Source organism: Merops nubicus, unplaced genomic scaffold (genome assembly GCF_000691845.1).
Source record: "Merops nubicus isolate BGI_N331 unplaced genomic scaffold, ASM69184v1 scaffold27785, whole genome shotgun sequence".
Taxonomy (NCBI): Eukaryota; Metazoa; Chordata; class Aves; order Coraciiformes; family Meropidae; genus Merops; species Merops nubicus.
This window is the reverse complement of record NW_008608032.1, coordinates 3,242-24,060: the sequence shown is the minus strand read 5'-3', so window position 1 is coordinate 24,060 and position 20,819 is coordinate 3,242. Positions and strand designations below refer to the sequence as shown.

Sequence of the window (20,819 nt, the reverse complement as noted above, 5' to 3'; positions counted from 1 at the left end):
GTGATAAGGTCAGTAGGGCCTGATAGGAATTCAGGGCTCTGATCTCACTGGAGAATCAAGGCTTAGGAACAGGCACAAATGAAACTATTTTCTCAGCAGATATCAGAGGAGGGTGTTAGAAAGATTTGTCTTCTGTTTGTTTTGTTTTTTTTTTCTTCTCTAGAGCAGTTTGAGAAAGACATAGATTGATAGAAGTTAATATTTGTGGGAGGTGTGGGGTAAAATGAAGGTTTTGGGTGAAATTTCATAATCATCATGAAGTTAGGAGCACTTTTTATCTTCCCCATTTAGTGGGAAATACTGGCTCTTTGAGTGAGGAGTAATTTGAATCTATATTGGCCTCACTGCATGAGAAGTTTCAAGAGAAACTTACTATAGCTTAACTAACGCTGTTACATTTCTCAATTGCTTTGATTATGGAACTTAATTATGAGGAGGAAGAGTTAGTAAAATGGAAGACATTAACATGGGCTTACTATACCATTAACCAAGAGCCCATATGAGTCTACAGGGTGGCTCCAGGGCATAGGTTAATGGAAAAGTAAAGCAAAGCAAAACAAAAGTTATGACGCCTTGTCCATTTGCTGTATCTGTGCATGCTACGATTTTTCTGTGCACTTTTCCAAACTCTGATGTGAGATGTCATGGGTCTAATCGTATAGATTTTATATTATGACTATTAAGTATTTCAGGAGAAAGTATTATATTGTCCCCTGACTGCTTGAGTTATAGTTCCAGATACAGAAAGTTACTGCTTGTTTATATATTCCAGTTCTTCGAGGCTTGGTCTCCTACAAACTGAGCCAAAATTCCTGTGTATTGCAAAAGCTTAGCACAGGCTGCAGATTCCCATTGTTGGTCAGACAGTTATTGTTCAGCCCAGTGCTTGCTGCTGCATGGATGTACCCTCAGCCCATCTAAGAGTATTTTAATGTTGGTAATAAGTGTGGAAAGTTTGCTGGAACATTGAAATTTATGAAAGTAATATGAATGTAACTATCAAATTATGTTAAATAGAGCCATTGTGCAACTGGGAACACTAGGAACATGTGATAGTACTAATATTCCTCAACTGCAAGAACAAGGCTTGATCCTGGAAGTGAGAAGCACCTGAGATTTACTCTAGAATACCCAAGTTGAAGATACCTCTGCTGAGCTGTAGTGGCTCCTTTGATAGACCTCCCATGGAGAGACACAAGCATCCTTCTACTCTCCCAACACAGGTCTGCCCTGAGGCACCTCCAGACTGTATGATGCACTTTTGGATGCTGAGCCACACTGGGTGCACAGGCACTGCTGTGCAACTCCAGACCATCCACATGGCTTTAGTTACAGTCTGTGTTGTGAACATTTACTCTTAAAAGATGGCATAGGTCTGTCCAGTAAATGTTTTCCAGTGTAAGAACAGTGCCCTTACCTGCCCTATCCCAGCTTCCCCTCCTGCTATTCCCCATGAGGGCCATTTCCACTCCAGCAGTGGGAGGAGCTACACAGGACACACAGCATTTCAGGTAGTTAGGATCCTCCAGAATGAAAAGTCAGCCAGAAATACGAGCTTTTGTTATTGTGATTCAATGTTCATATGTTATCACCATTGAAAAGTGCAGATGCAGAGCAGTTCTGAAGATGAGGCTTCTCATAGTGGGGGTTCAGTGTTAGAAATCTGGTTCCTAACACGTATCCTCCTCTGCTCTGGCTTCCCATCACTGAAATGGCAATAGGAGCCAGAATATTTAGTACTGCAGGACCTGTGTTACTCATGTCAGTCAGTACTTAACGAATGAAAGACCACATCCAAATATCCTTCTCTCTTTGCTTTCAGGCTGTAGCAAAGCTGATGTCAGTGGATTGCCGTTGTCACGGTGTTTCTGGGTCCTGTGCTGTGAAAACTTGTTGGAAAACGATGTCCTCCTTTGAAAAGATTGGCCGGTTTTTAAAGGATAAGTATGAAAACAGCATACAAATATCAGACAGACTGAAGAAAAAGCTACGCAGGAAAGAGAAGAGCCAGCGAAAAATGCCGATCGGGAAGGACGACCTGCTCTACGTGAACAAGTCACCCAACTACTGCGTCGAAGACCAAAAACTGGAGATCCCTGGGACTCAGGGGAGGGAATGTAACCGCACCTCGGAGGGACCCGACGGCTGCAACCTCCTTTGCTGTGGGCGTGGGTACAACACCCACGTCGTCCGGCACGTGGAGAGGTGCGAGTGCAAGTTCGTCTGGTGCTGCTACGTGCGCTGCCGGCGCTGCGAGAGCATGACCGACGTGCACACCTGCAAGTGAGGCCGGTGCAGAGCCCGCAGCCACAGCGCCCCGGCCCGCTGGCACCTGCAGCTGCCACACGGGCAGCGACTGCTGGCACCCCGCGGGGCTGCAGCGGGACCAGCCTCTGGCAGTGGGTGTTGCCAAACAACGGGTTGTCCGAGCATTTGGTGTATGGAAGTGCAACGGAGTGAAGCGCAGCCTGCACGCAGGGAGAGCTAAAACAACAAAAACAGACTCCTGATGACTTATTTGAACATGTAACTACGTGAGCGGGGACAGACACTAAACTTTCCCGGTCTTTAATAGCCACAATATCCTGAAGATCCACATGATCGTTAGCTACAGTGGACAAAACTCAAGATCTCGTTAGCCGGAGACTGAAGGGTTAAGAGGGCGTGTAAGACACATTAGATATAATCTTTATGTCTGTATTTTTAGAACTGGGACTAGATGAATCCACTAGATGGTTCATTTCTGCAAGCTTTAGGGCAAACAAAACCAGAAACAAGGATAGGGGAACCATTCTGCTGTTGACCCTCATGCATTTGCATTGCAACCGTTCAGAAAGCTGTCTTCTGTATAATATGCAGAGAAGCAACTGGTACAGGGAAACATGAGTGACTACAGAGAGCTGGGCACTGCCTGGGTGGGTCCACTGGCATGGAGCAAGCTGTGTCCAGAGTAGAGGGGCTGCAGCACAGCTTGATGAATGTGAACATCGTACCAAATAGCAACCTCAGGGCTTTTTTATAGATTATCTTTCGAACGCACAAGGGGCAGGTTTGAAGAGGATCAGAAATAGTTTGCTATTTGAAGGGAGTAAAATCCTTCGCAGCCATTCCCCCAGTTTCTGAACACACAATGTGTGAGTCAGGTGGCTGTCACCAACCAGCTGTTGGACTGTGTGCAGTAACCTGCCACGTCCGACCGTCTCGCTGATGGGTCACTATCATTTTCACAGTTAGCTCTGTGAGATTCAGCCCAAAGGCATCTGCCATAAAGTGAAAGATTTTTATTAACACATTGCTTTCTATTATGCAAGCAGCAGCTAGAACTTTTCATTAAGTTGCATCCTAAGAAAGTTCAATGCACAGTGTAATCAATGGGTTGTCTCACACCACTGAAATATTTAAACTGTTATTGATAACATTTTCTCCCCCTCCATATGTTGGCTCAATTTTATTTTGCATCTCTGTAACTTGTTTATTTTTATGCAATGATTTAATGCCTGGCTTAAAAAGCACTTCTGTTGTTTAAATGTGCAAAGACCTATTTTTGATAAGACAAGAAAGTTTATATTTTGTAAATATTTAAATTATGCAAGTTATGTAAAAGGTTTCCAAAACTAATGTGATAAGATTACAGCCTTTGGTATTTGTTGGTTAGATATTTGTTACTGTTGTAGTAGCATTGAACTGATTTTTATTTGTGTGTGCAGGGGGACATTAGTCAGAGAACTACATAAGCATTCTTTTAGTTACCATCGGGATGATTATCATTATTGCAGTTAATACACACTGATGAGAAACACTTACTATGATTTTCTAAATGACCAGTTAATTAATATTCTTTTTACTTTTTTTTTATTCTTATTATTTTGCATCCATTTACAAACAGTGAAATGCCAGCTCCAGTGGTAAGTTCAGAACTCCCACTGACATCAAGGGGACTTGCAAAGGTTTGCAGTCTGTGAACTTAGTGCACACTAACAGTTTTTAGAAAGACATAATCCTAGGCAGTTTGGTTGAGGCTTTCAAAGTTACCTTGTGGAATTCCTAGCTGTCAGTTATTTTCCTGTGCAAGATGGTGACCAGATTCCTTGTCACTCTTTATTGGATGTGTGGGTCAGGATGAAGCAAACAAAATCTTCTGTGTTGTGGTACATCACTGCCTTATGTGGAGTGAACATAAGGAACAGCAGTTCAGCAGCCAAGAAGTCCTTTTTCTGCTGGTTCTTTTTGGACCTTCTATACACATGTGACCAATCTGTCTCCATTGACCTAGCCAGATAATTATCCTGAGGTCACAAAATCTGCTGCCTGTGAGAAGGGTACTGTAGATGCTAGACACAGTCACAAGAGGATTCAACACCCTCCCTGTGAAAACGTGGATCAGGGGAATGCATCCTGATTGGAGACTCTGAAGAAAGAATTGTGAGCCCCAGGTTGTTCCCATCTTTCAGCAATGAAAGTAAACCCACAGGCTCTGCCACAGCACCTGCTGACAGCATGGGTGCTGGTCACTGTTGATATGAAGGTGTTGCAGAGACTACCTCTCTCTTTCTGAATCTGCCTTACATCAAGCTGCTGGCAGAGGTAAGTGCCTCAGTACCCTACGTGAGACTGTTCCTAGTGGTACCTCATCTGAATTCAGTGTTGAGGTCACCACCATTTTGTTGTATGGGGCTCCAGCAGGAACCAGCTACTGGGAGTTCAGTGCAGAGACCAAGATCTCAGGTCCAAATTTGTCTCAAAACCAGTTGAGCTTTTTACCAGACCTAAAGGTTCTTCCATGCCTGATCTGTAAAGTAAGGAAAATCACCAATGTATTTCTCAATATGCCTTAACTTCTGGCAGGGTAGGAAATGGTGAGAAAATGGTCCTGGACTCCTGGGTCTAAGGTCAGCTTGAGGGACCTGCCCACGAGAAAAATCTTGGTAGGCTGTTCCTGTGGGTTTGAAGAGAAAGGTCTCTCACATCAGCATTGCACAGAGATGTGGGGCAGTCATGATGCAGACAACACAGTCAGGGTGTCTCCTGCCTTCTTGGCTAGCCAGTATTGGACACTGCATTATTTTTGAGAGGTCATCTAATTAAAAAAAAAAAAAAACTTTGTTCTTAAATGTTCTTAATAAAAGATTTTTTTTTCTGGTTTTGCTGGGGGGGAAGTTTATTTTTTGAAAGAATGATGAAAGACAATGAAGAGAAGTGGCAGCACACATGGTTTATGAAAGCTGCAATAGCTGAGAAAAAAAAAGACTAACAGGGGTTTGAAGCTTCCCTGGCAGCAGGAGGACCAATCTTGCCTCTGAGAAGCAGAAGAGACCTGTTTCATGTGAGGTAGCATTACCCTTTCTGCACCAAGGGCAAAACACTGGTGAGAGCAAGTGCATGGGATCTGAGGGCCTGCTGCTCACTCTCCTGCTGCAACAACACTGGGGGCTTGGAGGTGAAAGCAGAAGCAAAGCTGAGTGCACTGGGGAGGCTGGAGCATGAGTCCCTCTACCTATCGTAGCTGAAACTGCTGTTTAAGTTAAGCTCCACTATAACTTATTGAAGTTACATCCATAAAACCAGTTCTGGATGGGCAGCATCCGTAAAAGGAATTTCAGATGATCAGGATATGTACATTGTTTTGTAGTAGCATCAGGGCTAAAGAAATTAGTTGACATCTATCACGGTATTTATTCCACAAAACTGCTTTTACTTTTTCTATGCTCTGGAAAAAAAAATCTGTCCTTGGGTGAGAGCAAGAGGGAGAACCATCTGTCTGTAAGACAAGCATGCCTCCACTCTCAAAGAGAAGCTTGTGTGCATATGACATATGTGGTTCAGCTACTTTTGTGGGCATATGGCTCTGGGATGGATTTTATTCACTTGGTTAACAGGGTAGGGTTTTTTTCCCCGTGCTGGAACTGGAGGATCAAGGTTGTTGACACGGGAAGTATAGCCATCTAATACTCTTGTATAGCTTTGCAATAATATAGCCTTTCTGTTTGAAAGTAACTACATGAGTGCTCACCTGAGAAAGTGAGGGTAGAAAAAAAAAAATTTGGAAAGAATTTCACCGTCTGAGTCAGGGAAAGGTCTTACCTCAGTCCTGTTCCCTCACGCTGCCCTGGTATGCATGGAGCAGCAGTTTCTGGAAAGTAGCAAACCTATGAAAAATGTCACAAGTTTACTTTTGGAAAAAGGATAATTGTAACCTCTTCTGAAAGTGAAAATGATATAAGCTGTTTTGAAAACAGAAATGTATGTGCACTGGCTGCGTATTTTAAGAGCAAAGTTGTGTTGTTGATGGCAGTACTGACATAGTCAGAGGAGTTACTGGAGGAATACAGCTGGTGAGTCTGTTGACATGTCAGCCTGTGCCTTCAGCAGCAGCTGAAGAACATTGTCTTGTCCTTGCCTGTTGGAAATCCTTTGTCAAAAGATGTGTAGTAAATGAAGATTATCCCAGTTGCTATCAAAATGTCTCTGCTGGGCAGCTCTTTTCAGTGAATGACAAGTATGTGAAGCACACGAGTAAAGTAAATAGCAAAAATTAGCATGGGTCATTCAGAGGAAATGATGTTAAAAAGACATCCACTTTGGCTGAGGTTGCTGACAAAACTGAGATGCTTGATTTCATCAAAGGATGAGGTTTCACGAGATAGCAAATTTGACTTTACAGTGGTTCCTCATAGATCAAAACTGTCAGGGCCAGGGCATGTAGAGTGCTGAACCCTTACCAACTCACTCTGCTGGTTAAAAATGTATTAAAAACTTGTAAAAGGGTCATCCTACTGTGGCAGACTTCATGCCAAATGGAGACGTTGTGCGAGACTTCATGCCACTGTTTGTCTGAGACCTCTAACTTATGTTAGATATCAGACAGGGTGGGATATCAGGAAGCATCAGAGTGGAATAAATGTTATTATTTGTTCTAGATAATCTGCCAAAAGTGTCCATTCTGAATCCTTTCCTGACTGTATCCCATCTGTCCTGCCAGGTGATCTGGAGCACACAGATCCAGCAGCAGTAGTAATGGTGAATGAGGTATCACAACTTTATTTTTAAATTCATGCAAGGATTTTCAGTAGTAGTTTTTAGGATTTTACACACTTTCACAATTTTTACTGTTAGTGAAAATTTGCACAGACAATGGCTAACAGTATGTAATGGAGAAGCAGAGTTTCACACCCATACATTCCAATGAGCATCACTAAGAAATGTAATAGTAATATTCTGACCACAAATGAAAAAAAAAAAAAACAAAAAAAAACCAAAAAGTGAGCTCTCCTGCTCACCTCACCAGCCTAATGCTTTGGCCAGCTGGTCACTGCTTTTGTTTCTCAGCTCGTGTAGTTTGAAAACTGTGGTTTGCCAGTCAGGACTGTGCAGTAGCCATCTGAGTCGTGACTGCTGGGCAGGCCCTGCCCAGTGCAGTTTTTCAACAATGGCCAAAGACCAAAACCATCAGTCGGCTAAAACTGCATCTCCTAAACATGGCCTCCTGTGGGTTGTGTTTCTGGAAGTCAAATATGCTTTTGTCCCACAGACAAATGACAAATTCATCCTGAAGGGAATGGCACCTCCACATTAATGCTGCAAATAATTAGTGCCAAAGTACCTGTGCCTGCCTAGGACTCTGCTGTTACACTGAACCACAGCTGTGTGATGCCACAGGTAGTTCTGTTAAATAGCTAGTAGTTTACTCAGCAGAGAATGAAATGGGAGTTAATGCTCTCTGGCTACTGTGTCACCTCTGCGAGGCTGGAAGTAGGGTGGCAGGTAGCACCATGAGACTGCAGTTCATTTCCCAGCTAGCAGATAGCACTGACTGCTGGTCCCTCTGGCTGAGGCTGGAATTTGGGTGGCAAGGTGGCTGTAAATGGATGACTTTTGGTGGAGGAGACTATCACTTCATCTGCACAGCAAAGAGGTGTGCCAAATAAAGCCTCTGGGAGAGTGAAGGCAGACACACATACACAGTTCAGATGCACTAACTGAACGGGAGGAAGATGGATTCATTGCAGGGTAGTGCCACATGCCTTGAGAAACCTTCTGCTGTTTTTTTTGAACCTGAGCCTACAAGCATGAGCACAGCTTGTCACAGGCTAAAAGATCAGAGCCCATCTCAGAGTCTGGCCATTTCATGTGCCTCTCAGCCTTGCTATGCTTATCTCTATACAGTGTCACTTTAAATAAGCTGCACATTTTCCTTGTTAATACTTCAAGAATCGTGAGTTTACTAGCTTTGGGTTTTTGTCTGGCCTTTTTTTCTTTTTTTTTTTTTTAATTTCAAGCTATGTGTGTGCCAGAATGCCTTAATTAAAATGCTGAAACTCCTAACTGGGTAAGAGTTCTATAATCATTTGCCCAAAAGTCCTGAAAATTCGTACTTGATTGTGGAGCAGAGCGAACAGATCTCATGAGCATTTCTGTTTTCTAGAGAAAAAAGCTTGACACCATATTAGGGGTTAAAACCAGATTGCTGTGTTATTTATGTGGATGGTGATTTACCTTCTGTGCTGAAAGGTACATTGTGCCTTAAGTCAGCAGCACAAAACAGCAGCTGACAACTGAAACAATGTCCCATTCTTTTGCTTGTACCAATCTGCCCCATAATCTAAGAAATTAATTTGACACTCTATTGTGTCTCAGTACGTGCTAAATAATATTTTGACATTAAACATACTGAGATTTTAGAGGATCTAGATATCATTAAGAGAATCAATGTGCAGAGGAACACAAAGTTATTATTCAATTCCAGTTTAAGATGTGCTATTTGGGGTTTTAAAAAACATTTCTGGCTAGCCATTGCTGATGTTGCCAGTAGGAGCAAACCCAGAAGTTACCTGAAACTTAGAGAAGTTGTTAGGTTTTATACTTGCTAATTTTGGAGCTTTAGGCTGTAGTCTTATGGCAGGCTGGGCTTGCTTGCCAGGCTGGCTGTGTGCTCAGGCTCCCTGCCCCCTGCCCTGACCTCAGCCCATCAAGTGGTTTAAGGATACGGTTCACAGAAACACTCCACAAACAATAGATTTGGCTCAGTCTGGAGCAGCAAACTGCAGCAAGGACGTGGCAGTAAGAACTCAGGGAGGTGGCCAGGAATAGTAACTACCTGAGCTGACTGTGCTGCCAACATCTGAATATTGTCCAACTATGGTTTCACACTTTGGGCGCTTTGAAAACTCCGTTTTTAAACATAAAACAAACCAACAAAAACAAAACCCACATAGCACAAATGGAGAGTATTTGACAGAAGTTCTCAAAGCAGCTAGTAAAATAAACCCATTTTAGTAATTTCTCTGCAAAAGCTTTATGTAGAACAAACCTTTGGGGATTATCCAATGCTACAGTCACCTCCTGTAGAAGTTTTGTGATCCCTCACAATATGCTTACATAGGAGTCCTCTCAGGAAATCGAGTAAGCCATGTACAGTAAGAAGGGTTGGTGCTTCAGGGCAGGCACATTTCCCATTGATTAATGATTTTACAGTAGTACAATGGGAAGTATCTTCTTTGATAAGCCTTCCTTTCTTTTGGTGACTGAGGACTAAACAGCCATAAGGCAAGAAAGAACAGTAACCTTACTCTCAGCTGAGACCATATTTAGGATAATACAGTTTTGGCCACTTAACCTTAAAATATTAGCTGGGTTCAGTGGGTTTTTTCTTCCCATTTGGTGATTGCCCCATAATTGCAATGCTAAAAAACCACTCTAAATGTCTTGCATTGTAGTGCAAGATCAGCAAAAGTAACAGAATTAAACAGCTGCTTCGAGCTGCATCCAGGGGCCAGAAATTTCCCATAGAGGATGGAGTGATTTCTGTGCATTTTATACAGCAGACAACATAGCTGGACTATTACTCTTACCTGAAGTTACCTGAAACTCCCTACCTCTCTCCATATATATTCTAAAGACCTGGAAGTTTTCATTTCTGCATTCTTCAAAGGATAATAAAGAGATGATGTTAATTTTATTTAAGAATACACTACAAAACTTAACACAAGGTGTAGTTATCTACATTCTGTGGTAAGTGGTTTCAAGGCACCCACAAGGGCTAAGATACAAAAGCCATAATCAAGACGTTATCCACTACATTTTCCAATGGGAGGGATGATTAAGCTGCCAAGATCTGGGAACACAAGGCTGTACTGATAAAGACAATGCTGAAATATTCAAGGCCAAGGGATATAATTAGTCAGAGAGATTGCTGCAGTGTTTGGTAGTGAAAAAAACATTTGCAGACTAAGTTTCACAGAAGACAGCACTCCCTTCCACCACTATCCATCAAGCTCAGAGAGGAGACGTGGTTCCTTTTCAGCTGGGAGTGTCTTTTTTTATTTCAATGAAGTTGTAGCTATGTCCTGCTATGGACATCATCCTAAGAAAGGAACAGACCTCTCTGAGGGAACAAATGATTACGAATGTACAGATTACAGTAGTTTAAAAAGGATAAATGCAAGTGTAAAAGAACTGGGTTATAACTTTCCAAAAATATATTTCACAGGGGGTTTTAAACCCGCTGGTTTTGCCCGGGAAGAAAACACCCCCAGCAAGACCCCAGTAGTACCTCCAGGGTGGTCTTCAGCGAAGAGGAGGGCAGTGGCGAGTAAAGGAGGGATGGGCAACGATCGCTTTCTTCCAAAATAAAAGGTTTTAATAACATGAAAATAACAAACAAAAAACACCTGAGGCAGGCACTGAGCAGCACCCACCCCAGGGGAGAAGCGAAAGAGCATGTGGCCTTGGGGCCATGGGTGTTTAACAGGTAGGTAGGTGGGTTTACAAAGGCATTGTCCTGTAAGGATACACGGATGGGTTACCTACAGGTCAGGGGTCCAATGGGTGTTAGGGGATTGGTCTTGTGGTGGCTAAGCCAACCACAACCTGGGAAAGATGGAAAATTCTGGATGTGTGCCCATGTTTGGGGACAAAGAGGCAACAGAAACCTCTGTCTCCAGGAGGCGCACTGCAACACTGGGTTGCAGGTTCTAGAAAGGAAAAGATAGAGCCAGGAAGAATGTAAAAGATATCTAAGAGGAATAGCATAAATTTTTAATTTGCAAATAAGTAATGATTATATTCAGCAAAGAATAGTTAAGCATAGGAAGAGACATCTGAGGAACCTGTTTTAACCTGCATCTGTGAAGGATGCATTAGATCTTGTGTGTAAGGCTGAAAGGGCTGATGACTACAGGAGGAGAAAGGAGGAACGAGAAGTGGATAAAGCTAATCAGAAACATAATGAAACACAAACAGAGAACTTTCTCTCATGCCATTCTTGTTTTTTTCCTCCAGGGAAGCAGCAGCAGGCAGTTGCTGTGCCCAGGTGTTTGTGCCCTTTTGGCACATTGCTTGGAAGGTGAGAAGCAGGGTCCCACATATCCCCAGTACAGCATCAGGGGCCACTGGCACCTTGTGGTATCAGAAGCAAGAGCTGTTCTTGCAAATTCTGGCTTTGGCCTCAAAGTTCCCATCCAACTTTCCAAATTTTTCAGTTTTCTTAGCCAGGCCCCTTGTATTATGGCTAGGGCATGGCCTTAGCCTGGTTTTACAGACATAAAACTGAAGAACAGACATAAAACTGAAGAGGATTCCATCAATAAAAAGTCCCTTGCTTGGGACTTCTCCCGCAAAGGGAAACTTTTCCAAACTAGCACTGGGGAAAACAAAGCTGTAAAATGCTCGGCTGTTTTCAGAGAGAAGAAAAACCAAGTTTGATCATGAAAGGTACTAGGAAACATGCAGAGGGTATATCAAGGCAGTGACCCTTTTCAGCTTCTTTCTTAAGACTCTTGTTACCCATATAAAGCAGCACTAGGATGCACTTGAGCACTGTGGTTTACAATGAAGTTGTCTTCATGTGGCTTGAATCCCATTATCTTGGTGAAATTATAACCACCTTCTGTTCTCCCCACCCCTCTTCTCACAGCTGCACTTTCTGAGGTAGACTTCTCCCCTACAATCTTTCTCTTTCCTTCCCTTACTGGTCTGTTCTCAACAAGTCTTAGAGATGGTGCAAGCATTCCCATCATCTTGTGTAGGAAAATATACATCCCAGAGCTGTCACACAGAGGTAGCCTCACATCAAAGTACCTCTACAAAATTACTTTGTCTTTGACACTACCTCCCTCTTACCACCAGGTTGGGGAGAGACCAGGGAGGCCAGAAAAGCAATCTTTGTCCGTGGTAACTCAAATTAAATGCACACAGATGTTTATAGAAAGTCTCATTTCTTAAGAGTAAGCATCAGGTGATTTACCTGAAGAGGGGACAGTGTAACTAGCCCACTCAAGGCACAAAAGATGGCAGGACTAGATTGTGTAAGCCAGCCAACAGACAATGATGACCGACAAGAGCAGGGAGACACCATTTGCAAGGCCACTCCAGTACAGGTTTTACATACATGAAGAGAGTAACAATACAGCTATCAGACCATGGTTTTGACAATAAGAGCAAGATATCCATCAAAATCACAAGAATCAAATAAAGTTACAAAACCAATCCTACCATTTTATTGCTTTAGAATCTGCTGTTTAAAAGGTTTGTGGCAGGCACAACTTTGAAAAGTGTTAAGTTTTAAAAGGTTAAGTCATAATATAAGCAGACTGCTGAAAAAAGGCACAAATTTCAAAAATACAAGGGCTGAAAGAGGTCTACCTTTAGTCTTACTTCCTCTACATTTAATTTTGTAGAGGAAATTCAAACTTTTCAGTTTGATGAAAGATGAAATATTTACTGGCATTCAAAATCAAATGAAGACAAGAGTAGTCCAGGGAAACTATTAATGCTGACAAGTTTTTTGGGTTTGTTGTTTGTTTGTTTATTTTCTCTCTTAAACTTCTGTGAAGTAACTCTAAAATTTACTTTATTATTCTCAATAGCAGCATAAACAATCCTGGCACATATACCAATAAAACTGTATTTCTGTGAAAATTCCAGGACTTACACAATTAGTTTTCCACAATGGCCTAATGTGATGAAATAGAAGTTATTTTCCAACTGATAGAAACAGGGGGGTTCCCCTTGGTGAAAAAAATATACATGGTTTTGACATGTCCTCCTACACAAGAAAATCTGAAAGATTTAACAAAAGCAGTTTCACTGTATAAGGTGCATTTATTGCTGTTCTACATTAAACTTGAGGGAAAACATTATTTAACAAGCTAGTTAAAACATACAGAACAACTCAGAACCCAGTCTAACTCTGGTATCACAAATTACTTATTTGACTTACAAGGTAATTTCCAATATTACTTGAAATTTTTAGTGCACAGAATTAAATTTCTCTCAGAAGACATCAACAATAACAGTATTTTTATTGCTACTGCATTCAACTCTTGCACTGTGGGTTCCTGAAAAATCCTTTTGTGGTCTTTTGCCCCATGGTGCTAGCTAGAGGTTTTTGAAGATTATACCAGAACTAACAGCAAAAAGCTCCAAGAAATTACACCCAATTTGGTGTCAGTACCTATTTTGTGAATATCAGCACCATCAGTTATACCCCACTGACTTAGTTTCAGCAAAAGTTCAAGCTGACCCTACTTAAAAGAAACAGAAGTTTCCCAAAACAGCAATGTTTCCTCACAGCTCCAATACAACCTAAAGGTTAAGGCCACTTCAACTTTGTCCATAATTTTCCATTTAGGAATCAAAAAGGATGAAGGAAACCTTGTCAGTTAAGTTTAAACATCACAGATTGCATAGCCCAAGAAAAAATGCTTCCTCTAACATCTCCCTGCAAGAACATACTGCCTCAGCTCACACCAGATGTAATGTAGGAGGTTAAAAGTGCACAGTTGTGCATCCTGAAACAACTCTACTGGAAGACAGACTGCTTTCTTCCAGGCATCGTGTGCTGGGAAATTTACTCCTGATGTTAGAACTAAAAGAGGAAGCTATTCCATTATAGACATTCACTACGTGACTAGTTGCTACGGCTGAGCAGCCATAGGGAAAATCGATGGTTAAGCAGGAGTCCAAGAACTGCACCAGAAACTGAACTACTTAGCCACAAGTGCTGCTGCTTAACGTGCCAAGTCTCTTCTACAAATAAACAGTATTTTCAAGTTAAGTACAAATCCTTCCAAGCCGCTTTTAAATATCACACATACTATTTATATATTTACTTTTGTTCTTCCCCTAATAAAAATAATTTATATTGTGCTTCCCATGGCATATCTGTGTTACAATATCATGTATTCTTCCCATGCCGATTACTCAGTTTTGATGGGGGACTGCAAAATAAATTTCTGGAGCACATGGTATTAGAATAACCAAATAGCTTTAATAAAAAGTGATGCTGCCATTAAAAAGGCAGAGGATAAAAAAAAAACTTAAAGCTCTTCATTAACTTACCACTAAAATCTACAATACTCCTCAAAGGTTACATACTCACAGCAACATTACACTGTTAAGAGGACAGTACAACGTTTGTCAGGATCTGTTTATTAACCGCATATGCAATTTACCAGCCAGTTTGTTTACAAGATATTCCTTACCACAGGCAAACTAAATACTGTGCTTTTAGGAAACCTGCATAGAAATTATTTGATGTTTCTTTTATTTTGGACATATTTACAAAAAGGATTTCTAGGTGTGTTAGCAATAAATAATCCCAATATTCAAAATGTCAGTGCTCATGCACACACCGACAAGATGGTTGCATGCTTTAAAAATATTATTTACAGTACAGTCTCCTTCATAGCCCTCTCCCTAATAATAGCAGAAAGTGCATTTTCTTCCATATTGTCTCTCTCCTTTTCTTTTGTTTTCATCTAGTCTTGCTTCTGAGGGATACAGCCTTCCATCTCAACAACTTCTGGCCAGCCTTCATACTTGTTTGTGTCCTTGTTGTTCTTTATATGCTATAAATAGAAAACATCAATCTACTGTTAACGTAAAGTCATTTATCCCTTTAACTCACAGCCTTAAAAGACATTTTATTTACTTATTTTCAGGCCATGAACAAAGAGAAGACATCACTATTAGCCTCTTTGCTTTATATCAAATAGAACAGTCTCCCAGTATTCACCACTTAATATAATTTGCTCAGACAAGTGTGTCCTAAAAACAGTTAAGCGATATTGGGAAAATATTTTTAAAATTTATTATGGATGTTTATTAAGGAAGAGAAACAAGCAAGGAAAAGACCAACTGCATTAAAGCATAAACCACTTGGGAAAAAAAAATAAGTAAGGATACTAAACTTACAAGGCACCGAAAACAAACAGTCAGATTTTAAAGAACATGAATAATGTTGAACGTTCACCTTTTTTAAAAATTTAGAGGTTTATTTTTCCACCAAGCAAACATGTGCAGTCAGGTGAGACACTACTGCTCCCAGGTTTACCCCTGCTCAGGCACTAGTTCCCACTCCCTCGCAAAGCTGCTGGAAGAGAACCCGCCTTCCTTGCTCTCCTAGTACAAAGCTACATTTACTGCTAATTAAAGGCAACAATGACACATGTTGAACTGTAAATTCCATTTCACACATTTTGCTATAGCAGAAATAATTTTGGACAGAAGAGCAAAGTGAACAGCTGGGAACACCAACACCTTAACCACCGCTTCCCTGTTGGGGGGTCAACCATTGTTAGTGCATCTCCAATACAGGCGTTAGGCAGTAGGGTTTGAATTCTTCAGTTTAACTGGATTCATGAAAAGACAAGTTATCTAGTTATTGGGAGGATAAGATTTTCCCCATGTAGATTGTTTTCTTTTTTGTGAATCACCAAATAATCTTTAGTACATTTTAAAGGAAGAGGCTAGTCAAGGAATACATTTGAAAATAACACTATGTGCCACTAACTGCAATAAATACCCATCTTGAACAAATGCACAGCATTTACAAAACATGCTAAATTATAGAATCACAGACCTGTTCAAATGGACTTTTAGTCTTAATTCCTTTTCCTCCGCAGAAGACCCAGTTGTCTCTAAAGCCAAGATTAGTAATAGATGTGCTTCCTAATTCAGCAATCAGTTTCCGTGCTTCCTCATTAAGCCTTGAGCAAAACAGAGAAGTTCAGTACATGAACAAAATACCTGCCCTTAGGAGCTGTCATTGTTCAATGGACCATTCAACTTTACACGGATTAAATACAGTTTAAGTCAGTCAATATTGGGCAAGATCTAGCTTTCAAAATCAGATAAGGGTAGTTCTGAAATCACCTGATGTAACACGCACTGCTCTTTAATATTATAGTCTCAAGGAACCAGCATACAAACCTATCAGTACACCAACAAAAGCCAAGAACCCTTTCCTGTGGGAATTTATACATATATCTCAAGCCACGTTAGTAATTCTCCAAGTAACTAAAAAAAGTCAATCTTTAAAGTAAACATTGTTTGCGGGCTTAAGCTGACGTCTAGATAAAGTAAAAGCTATTTTAGATTAGAAGAATGACCTAAATATATGAAAGAAGTTCTTGTCTGCTTGGGTCAATTCACCATTCAGAATGTTGCCCCACAGCACAGTTCGGTGCCTGTAGGTCCAAGCAGGATAATTTTAGTATAGAAGGGAAAACGACTCCATAGGATGATAAGTTATCATTCCAAAAACTCCAAGTAACACTCTTTTACTTCGTTTCAGTTACTGTATTTGCCCAATTACTGAACAACACACAGAAGTTCTGATTATTCCTACTCACTGAGATACAGATATATGACTCACTTTAGCTAAAATTATGAAAACGATGAAGTACTTTGGAGGTTATTTGGACAACACACTCCAAATTTCTAGAGCTTAGGGAAGTGCATATTAAAAATAAAATTTCTCTTTTAAACATATTGGTTCTTCACAATTTTAGTTGTTTCCAATAATTGGCATTTATGATTACCATCAGCCACCAGAGGTAAGGTTTTGGTTAATCATGTGACATCATTAACAAGCAGTAATTTCTGTCTGTCAGCATGAATGGGCCAAATTGATATTTTTGTTTAGCTGATATTGTATCTACATACAAGCATTCAGAAATCTCACTTGTGACATGATTACTGAAAAAACTAACTGTACTTAATGTCTAAAACATCAAAGAGAAAAAGAAACAGAGCAAAAAGAAAAGTAGCAAAACAAGTGAACAGAACAACACAATAGATGATCCAGGCCTGCCATAAAGAAACATTAAATTGCTTTTTTCTCCTAAAAGCAGTGAAGGTCAGACACATATTTACTGCAAATACTGCACACTGCAAAGTCAGGAGTTTGTCATAGGAAAGCTTTTTCTATATCAAAACTGCAGAAAAGTTGTGGGTACCAAATTTAACCAAAAGAGAAGGAAAAAGTACAGGCCACATTAGCAAAAAGTGAAATATTAAAACATAGGAAAAGGTGGGGCAGGGGGGAGAATCCCTCCTAATTTTCACTATGAAAAGCAATCCTTTGGAAAGGATGACTTAAGTGAGGAGCAGATGACAATAACAAATAATGCAGAAACTTTAGTATTATAAATCTGAAGAAAGTTGTGAAGCCTGGAAGATAATGCTTGAAGAGAACTGAAACGTCTAAGGCTGTGTCTACATTAATAAATTGAGAAGATTTAGGGTGGAACAGTCCAAACACTGGAGCCAAAAAGTACGAGGTGCACACCAGTTACCTCTCAGACTTCAAAAAGACGGATATAGGCAAGGCCTATTTGGAATGGTCTTTTAACCCTCTGATTTGATCCATTTGGTCCCCAAATCACATTAACATTATAAAACTAATAAACTGAAAGCATAGTGGCAAACCTGTCATCCTGGAAGAAGAAAACTATCTGAAGTATTTGTGTTATAATGAACGAATTTTCTTTTTCAGTATAAAATAGCAGTTAAAAGTTTTAGCAATATTTATTATATAAAGCCATTACATACTTGGTTGCACCATCATCATATGTGCTCATTAACACTATCGTTCCATCCTGAATGGACTTCAGAAAATCAATGAAAGGTGCCACATCTGAAAAGAGAGAGAACAAAATTGTTTAATAACAAGCAGGCATTTCATATTTAAACACCAGCAATGCCTTCCTGCAAAGATATTCATTCAAGAATGTTTGTAAATGTACTTATAATTTTATAAAAAGAAATTTTTAAGAAAGTGGGAGAAAGGTAAAATGCACCAGAGAGAACTCTCTTGTTCTATAGAAGGAATTTCATCCATACTGTGTAAAGACAACCACGGGCAGAAACTACTCAGGAGAAAAAGTGTGTTTGATTAGCCAGACCATTCCCTCCCACCTCAACTATTTGTGTTTATTCAAAGTTCCACTCTCTTCACTATTAGAAAGGTAGAGGTGGGACACCCCTTTAGCTATCACCTTAAAACACCACAGCAAATGGAGCCTGGAGAAGGGGGAGAAAAAAAGGGGCAAAAAAAGCAGCAGTATTTAAGCTGTTTCTCTCTAACAAGCTAAGGCAACTGCACCTACCTCCTCCCCACATGTCAAAGAACTTGGTGTCTAATGTTTCTCCTGTTTTACCTGGAGAGAAAGAAATATTTGGTGTCAAGTACAGCAGACACAATTATTTCAGACAACACACCCAACTTCTCTTAATTACTCTTTCAGAGAAGGTGCTGCAGAATACACCATGTCAATAAATTACTATAGTAACTCTTATCGTTTATGAATATCACTCATCAAACAGCATAGTACTTTGTGAAAAGGTGCAGGAAAAGGTAAAAGGAAAAAAAAGAGACAACACAAAACTTCCAAATTTTGCTTTGAGCAGAATATAAAAAAAAAAAAAAAAAAACAAAACCCCACACTCCCCCCCCAAAAAAAAACCAAAAAAACACGACCCCACAAAAATTCCAGAGCCTCTAAAACAAATAAGGAGAATTCACTTAATATATTTGACATTTTTTAAAAGTTGTTGCTGCAAAAATAGATAGTACAGCCACTGGTAGCCTGAAATGCCACATGGAAAGTAAGAAAAATTAAAATTACATATAGCATGTTTTGCTATAGACTGGAAATTTAAACATCCAGAACAAATAGAAACAATATAATAATCGCATTGGCTTTTTTTTTTTTTACACTATGCTGGCTAGGAAGGCAGTATTTGATGGAAAGTAGAGTTTTCTTTTTAATTTCATTCATTTAAAGTTTGGAAGACAGGGAGAAAGACTGGCAGCTATATGATACAAAGGTAGGTGTTTTGGTTTTCAGCAGACTGAGACAATTTAGGAGGATAAAACAGGATTTGGAGATTATTGTTCACGTCATGCTTTAAGTGATGTAAACCTGAGTACAATCCAAAAATAACATGAATTTATATTGCAATGGAGTAACCAAATGCTATCTCAGTGCTACAAGGAATTGCTTCCTACATGTTAAGGACAAGAATGACAGTACTGATGTTCAGTTCAGCTTTCAAGGTGACGCACAGGTAAGTTTGCTTGGTTTTAATAAAAGTTAAGAATCCTGAACATTACACTGTATTTAGGGACAAGATCTATAGATATGGATTAATCAAAATATACTGATTTCAAGCTAGGAAATAATGAGCTGGCCTTTCCATGTATTAAACAGACTTGTTAAGTAAGTTTCACTGAAAAAAGAGCAACAGAAGAAATTAGTCTACATAGCTTTATTAGTGGTGGCAACACACAAAGTCAAAAGAAGTAGCATGCTTCTCGTGTCTTTTTTCCATTTTATATGCACATTAGTTGATCTGATGTATCCCCCAGACAGAAATGTGGAGTGCTGTGTTGACTATTTTCACTAGACACTTTTAAAAATAAAAATGCACTGAGTTTTTCTGCTCTCTAATAAAAAGGTGTAAGTGCCAAGATCTGACATTATCTCAGTATAAATATGTTGAATAATTCCTTTTCTCCTCCTACTTGCCTTTCACCACCCCTTGGCATTTCATCTTAAAATTCAGAAACAGTCTGAAAATGAAGACAATCTGCTCACTTAAAATGCCACTTACCATTGACCAAGGCCACATTTATTCCTCTGCCAACATTATTTTTAACTCCACTCATTAAACTGAAACAAAATAAACAAATTTATTTTTAATAGAATTATTTTCTGATGTGAAATATTTGGTTTTTAAACAGGATCACTAAAATCGTAAGAGATACATAGTTGGAAAGATCACATTCACAAGCACTTGAAGCAAAATCTCCTTGAATTAATCTGTGTGCTCTTACGACACTGATTTGAGAATAGGCCACATATCCCCAGTTGCATCCCTTTCATTTGAGCACTTGATCAACTTTGTTTCAAAGTACATTAAGTGTCACAAAAAAATAAAGTGCTATTAATGTATTTAAGAAAATTCCTTGCAGTTAAAGAGCCTGAAACAAATAATAATTTGAGGAGCTCAGCACAGTCGTGTAACCAACATTTCAAGCTTTTTTGTAAGCACATGATGAACAATGTGCTAACGAGTTTAAAAGCTAACTGAATAAAGACTCAGTATTACCCAGATAAGAGTGACTGTGAAAGACTGTCAGTTAATGGTACCTCTTGGCACAGTGACTTAGGTTTTAAAGAACTAGCAACTAGAGATGAAAGGGTCCATATTCTTCTGTTAGTTCTCTAAGTTACACCATCTGCCAAAAATTCTGATTCAAATTAAAATACTAATTCAATAAGTTGTGAAACAGAAGACTTTACATTTTCTGCTGACATGCAGAATTCAGTTCTGGTTAGTAGGAAACTCCAGAAGTATTTGAGCTACTGAAGGATCATTTCTTCCCTGATCACGTGATTTTCCTGTCACATCTGAGCATCTGTTCTATACAAACCATATGGCAAATAAAGACTAGAAACATAACTGAAAAAAAAGATAGTGAAGTTCTGAACACATCCCTTTGCTCATATATAATTTAGTGGACATTTAATTTA

General features: G+C 39.8%; 2 protein-coding genes across 2 annotated transcripts; one reads left to right on the top strand and one right to left on the bottom strand.

Moving 5' to 3' along the window:
- Positions 1-1,822: 1,822 nt before the first annotated feature.
- Positions 1,823-2,287, top strand: WNT16 (wingless-type MMTV integration site family, member 16; the record flags this gene model as incomplete). The annotated part of the gene is made up of 1 exon (XM_008940157.1): positions 1,823-2,287. A coding segment is annotated over one exon (465 nt), but the record flags the coding sequence as incomplete, so codon positions are not given.
- Positions 2,288-14,246: 11,959 nt separating this feature from the next.
- FAM3C (family with sequence similarity 3, member C) lies at positions 14,247-19,971 on the bottom strand. Its single transcript, XM_008940156.1, has 5 exons — positions 19,897-19,971; positions 18,390-18,440; positions 17,833-17,917; positions 15,860-15,986; positions 14,247-14,846 (listed from the first exon to the last, which is right to left on the bottom strand). Exons 1-5 carry the CDS (start codon positions 19,949-19,951, stop codon positions 14,757-14,759), a joined length of 408 nt encoding a protein of 135 aa, XP_008938404.1. The 5' UTR covers positions 19,952-19,971; the 3' UTR covers positions 14,247-14,756.
- Between the last annotated feature and the right edge of the window lie 848 nt (positions 19,972-20,819).

Coding starts and splice junctions, on each gene's coding strand:
- FAM3C (XM_008940156.1), bottom strand. CDS start 19,951: ATGAGTGGAGTTAAAAATAATGTTGGCAGAGGAATAAATGTGGCCTTG. Junction 17,918..18,389: donor CTTTGACATGTGGGGAGGAG/GTAGGTGCAGTT, acceptor CTCTCTTTTCAG/ATGTGGCACCTTTCATTGAT. Junction 15,987..17,832: donor TATGATGATGGTGCAACCAA/GTATGTAATGGC, acceptor GTTTTGCTCAAG/GCTTAATGAGGAAGCACGGA.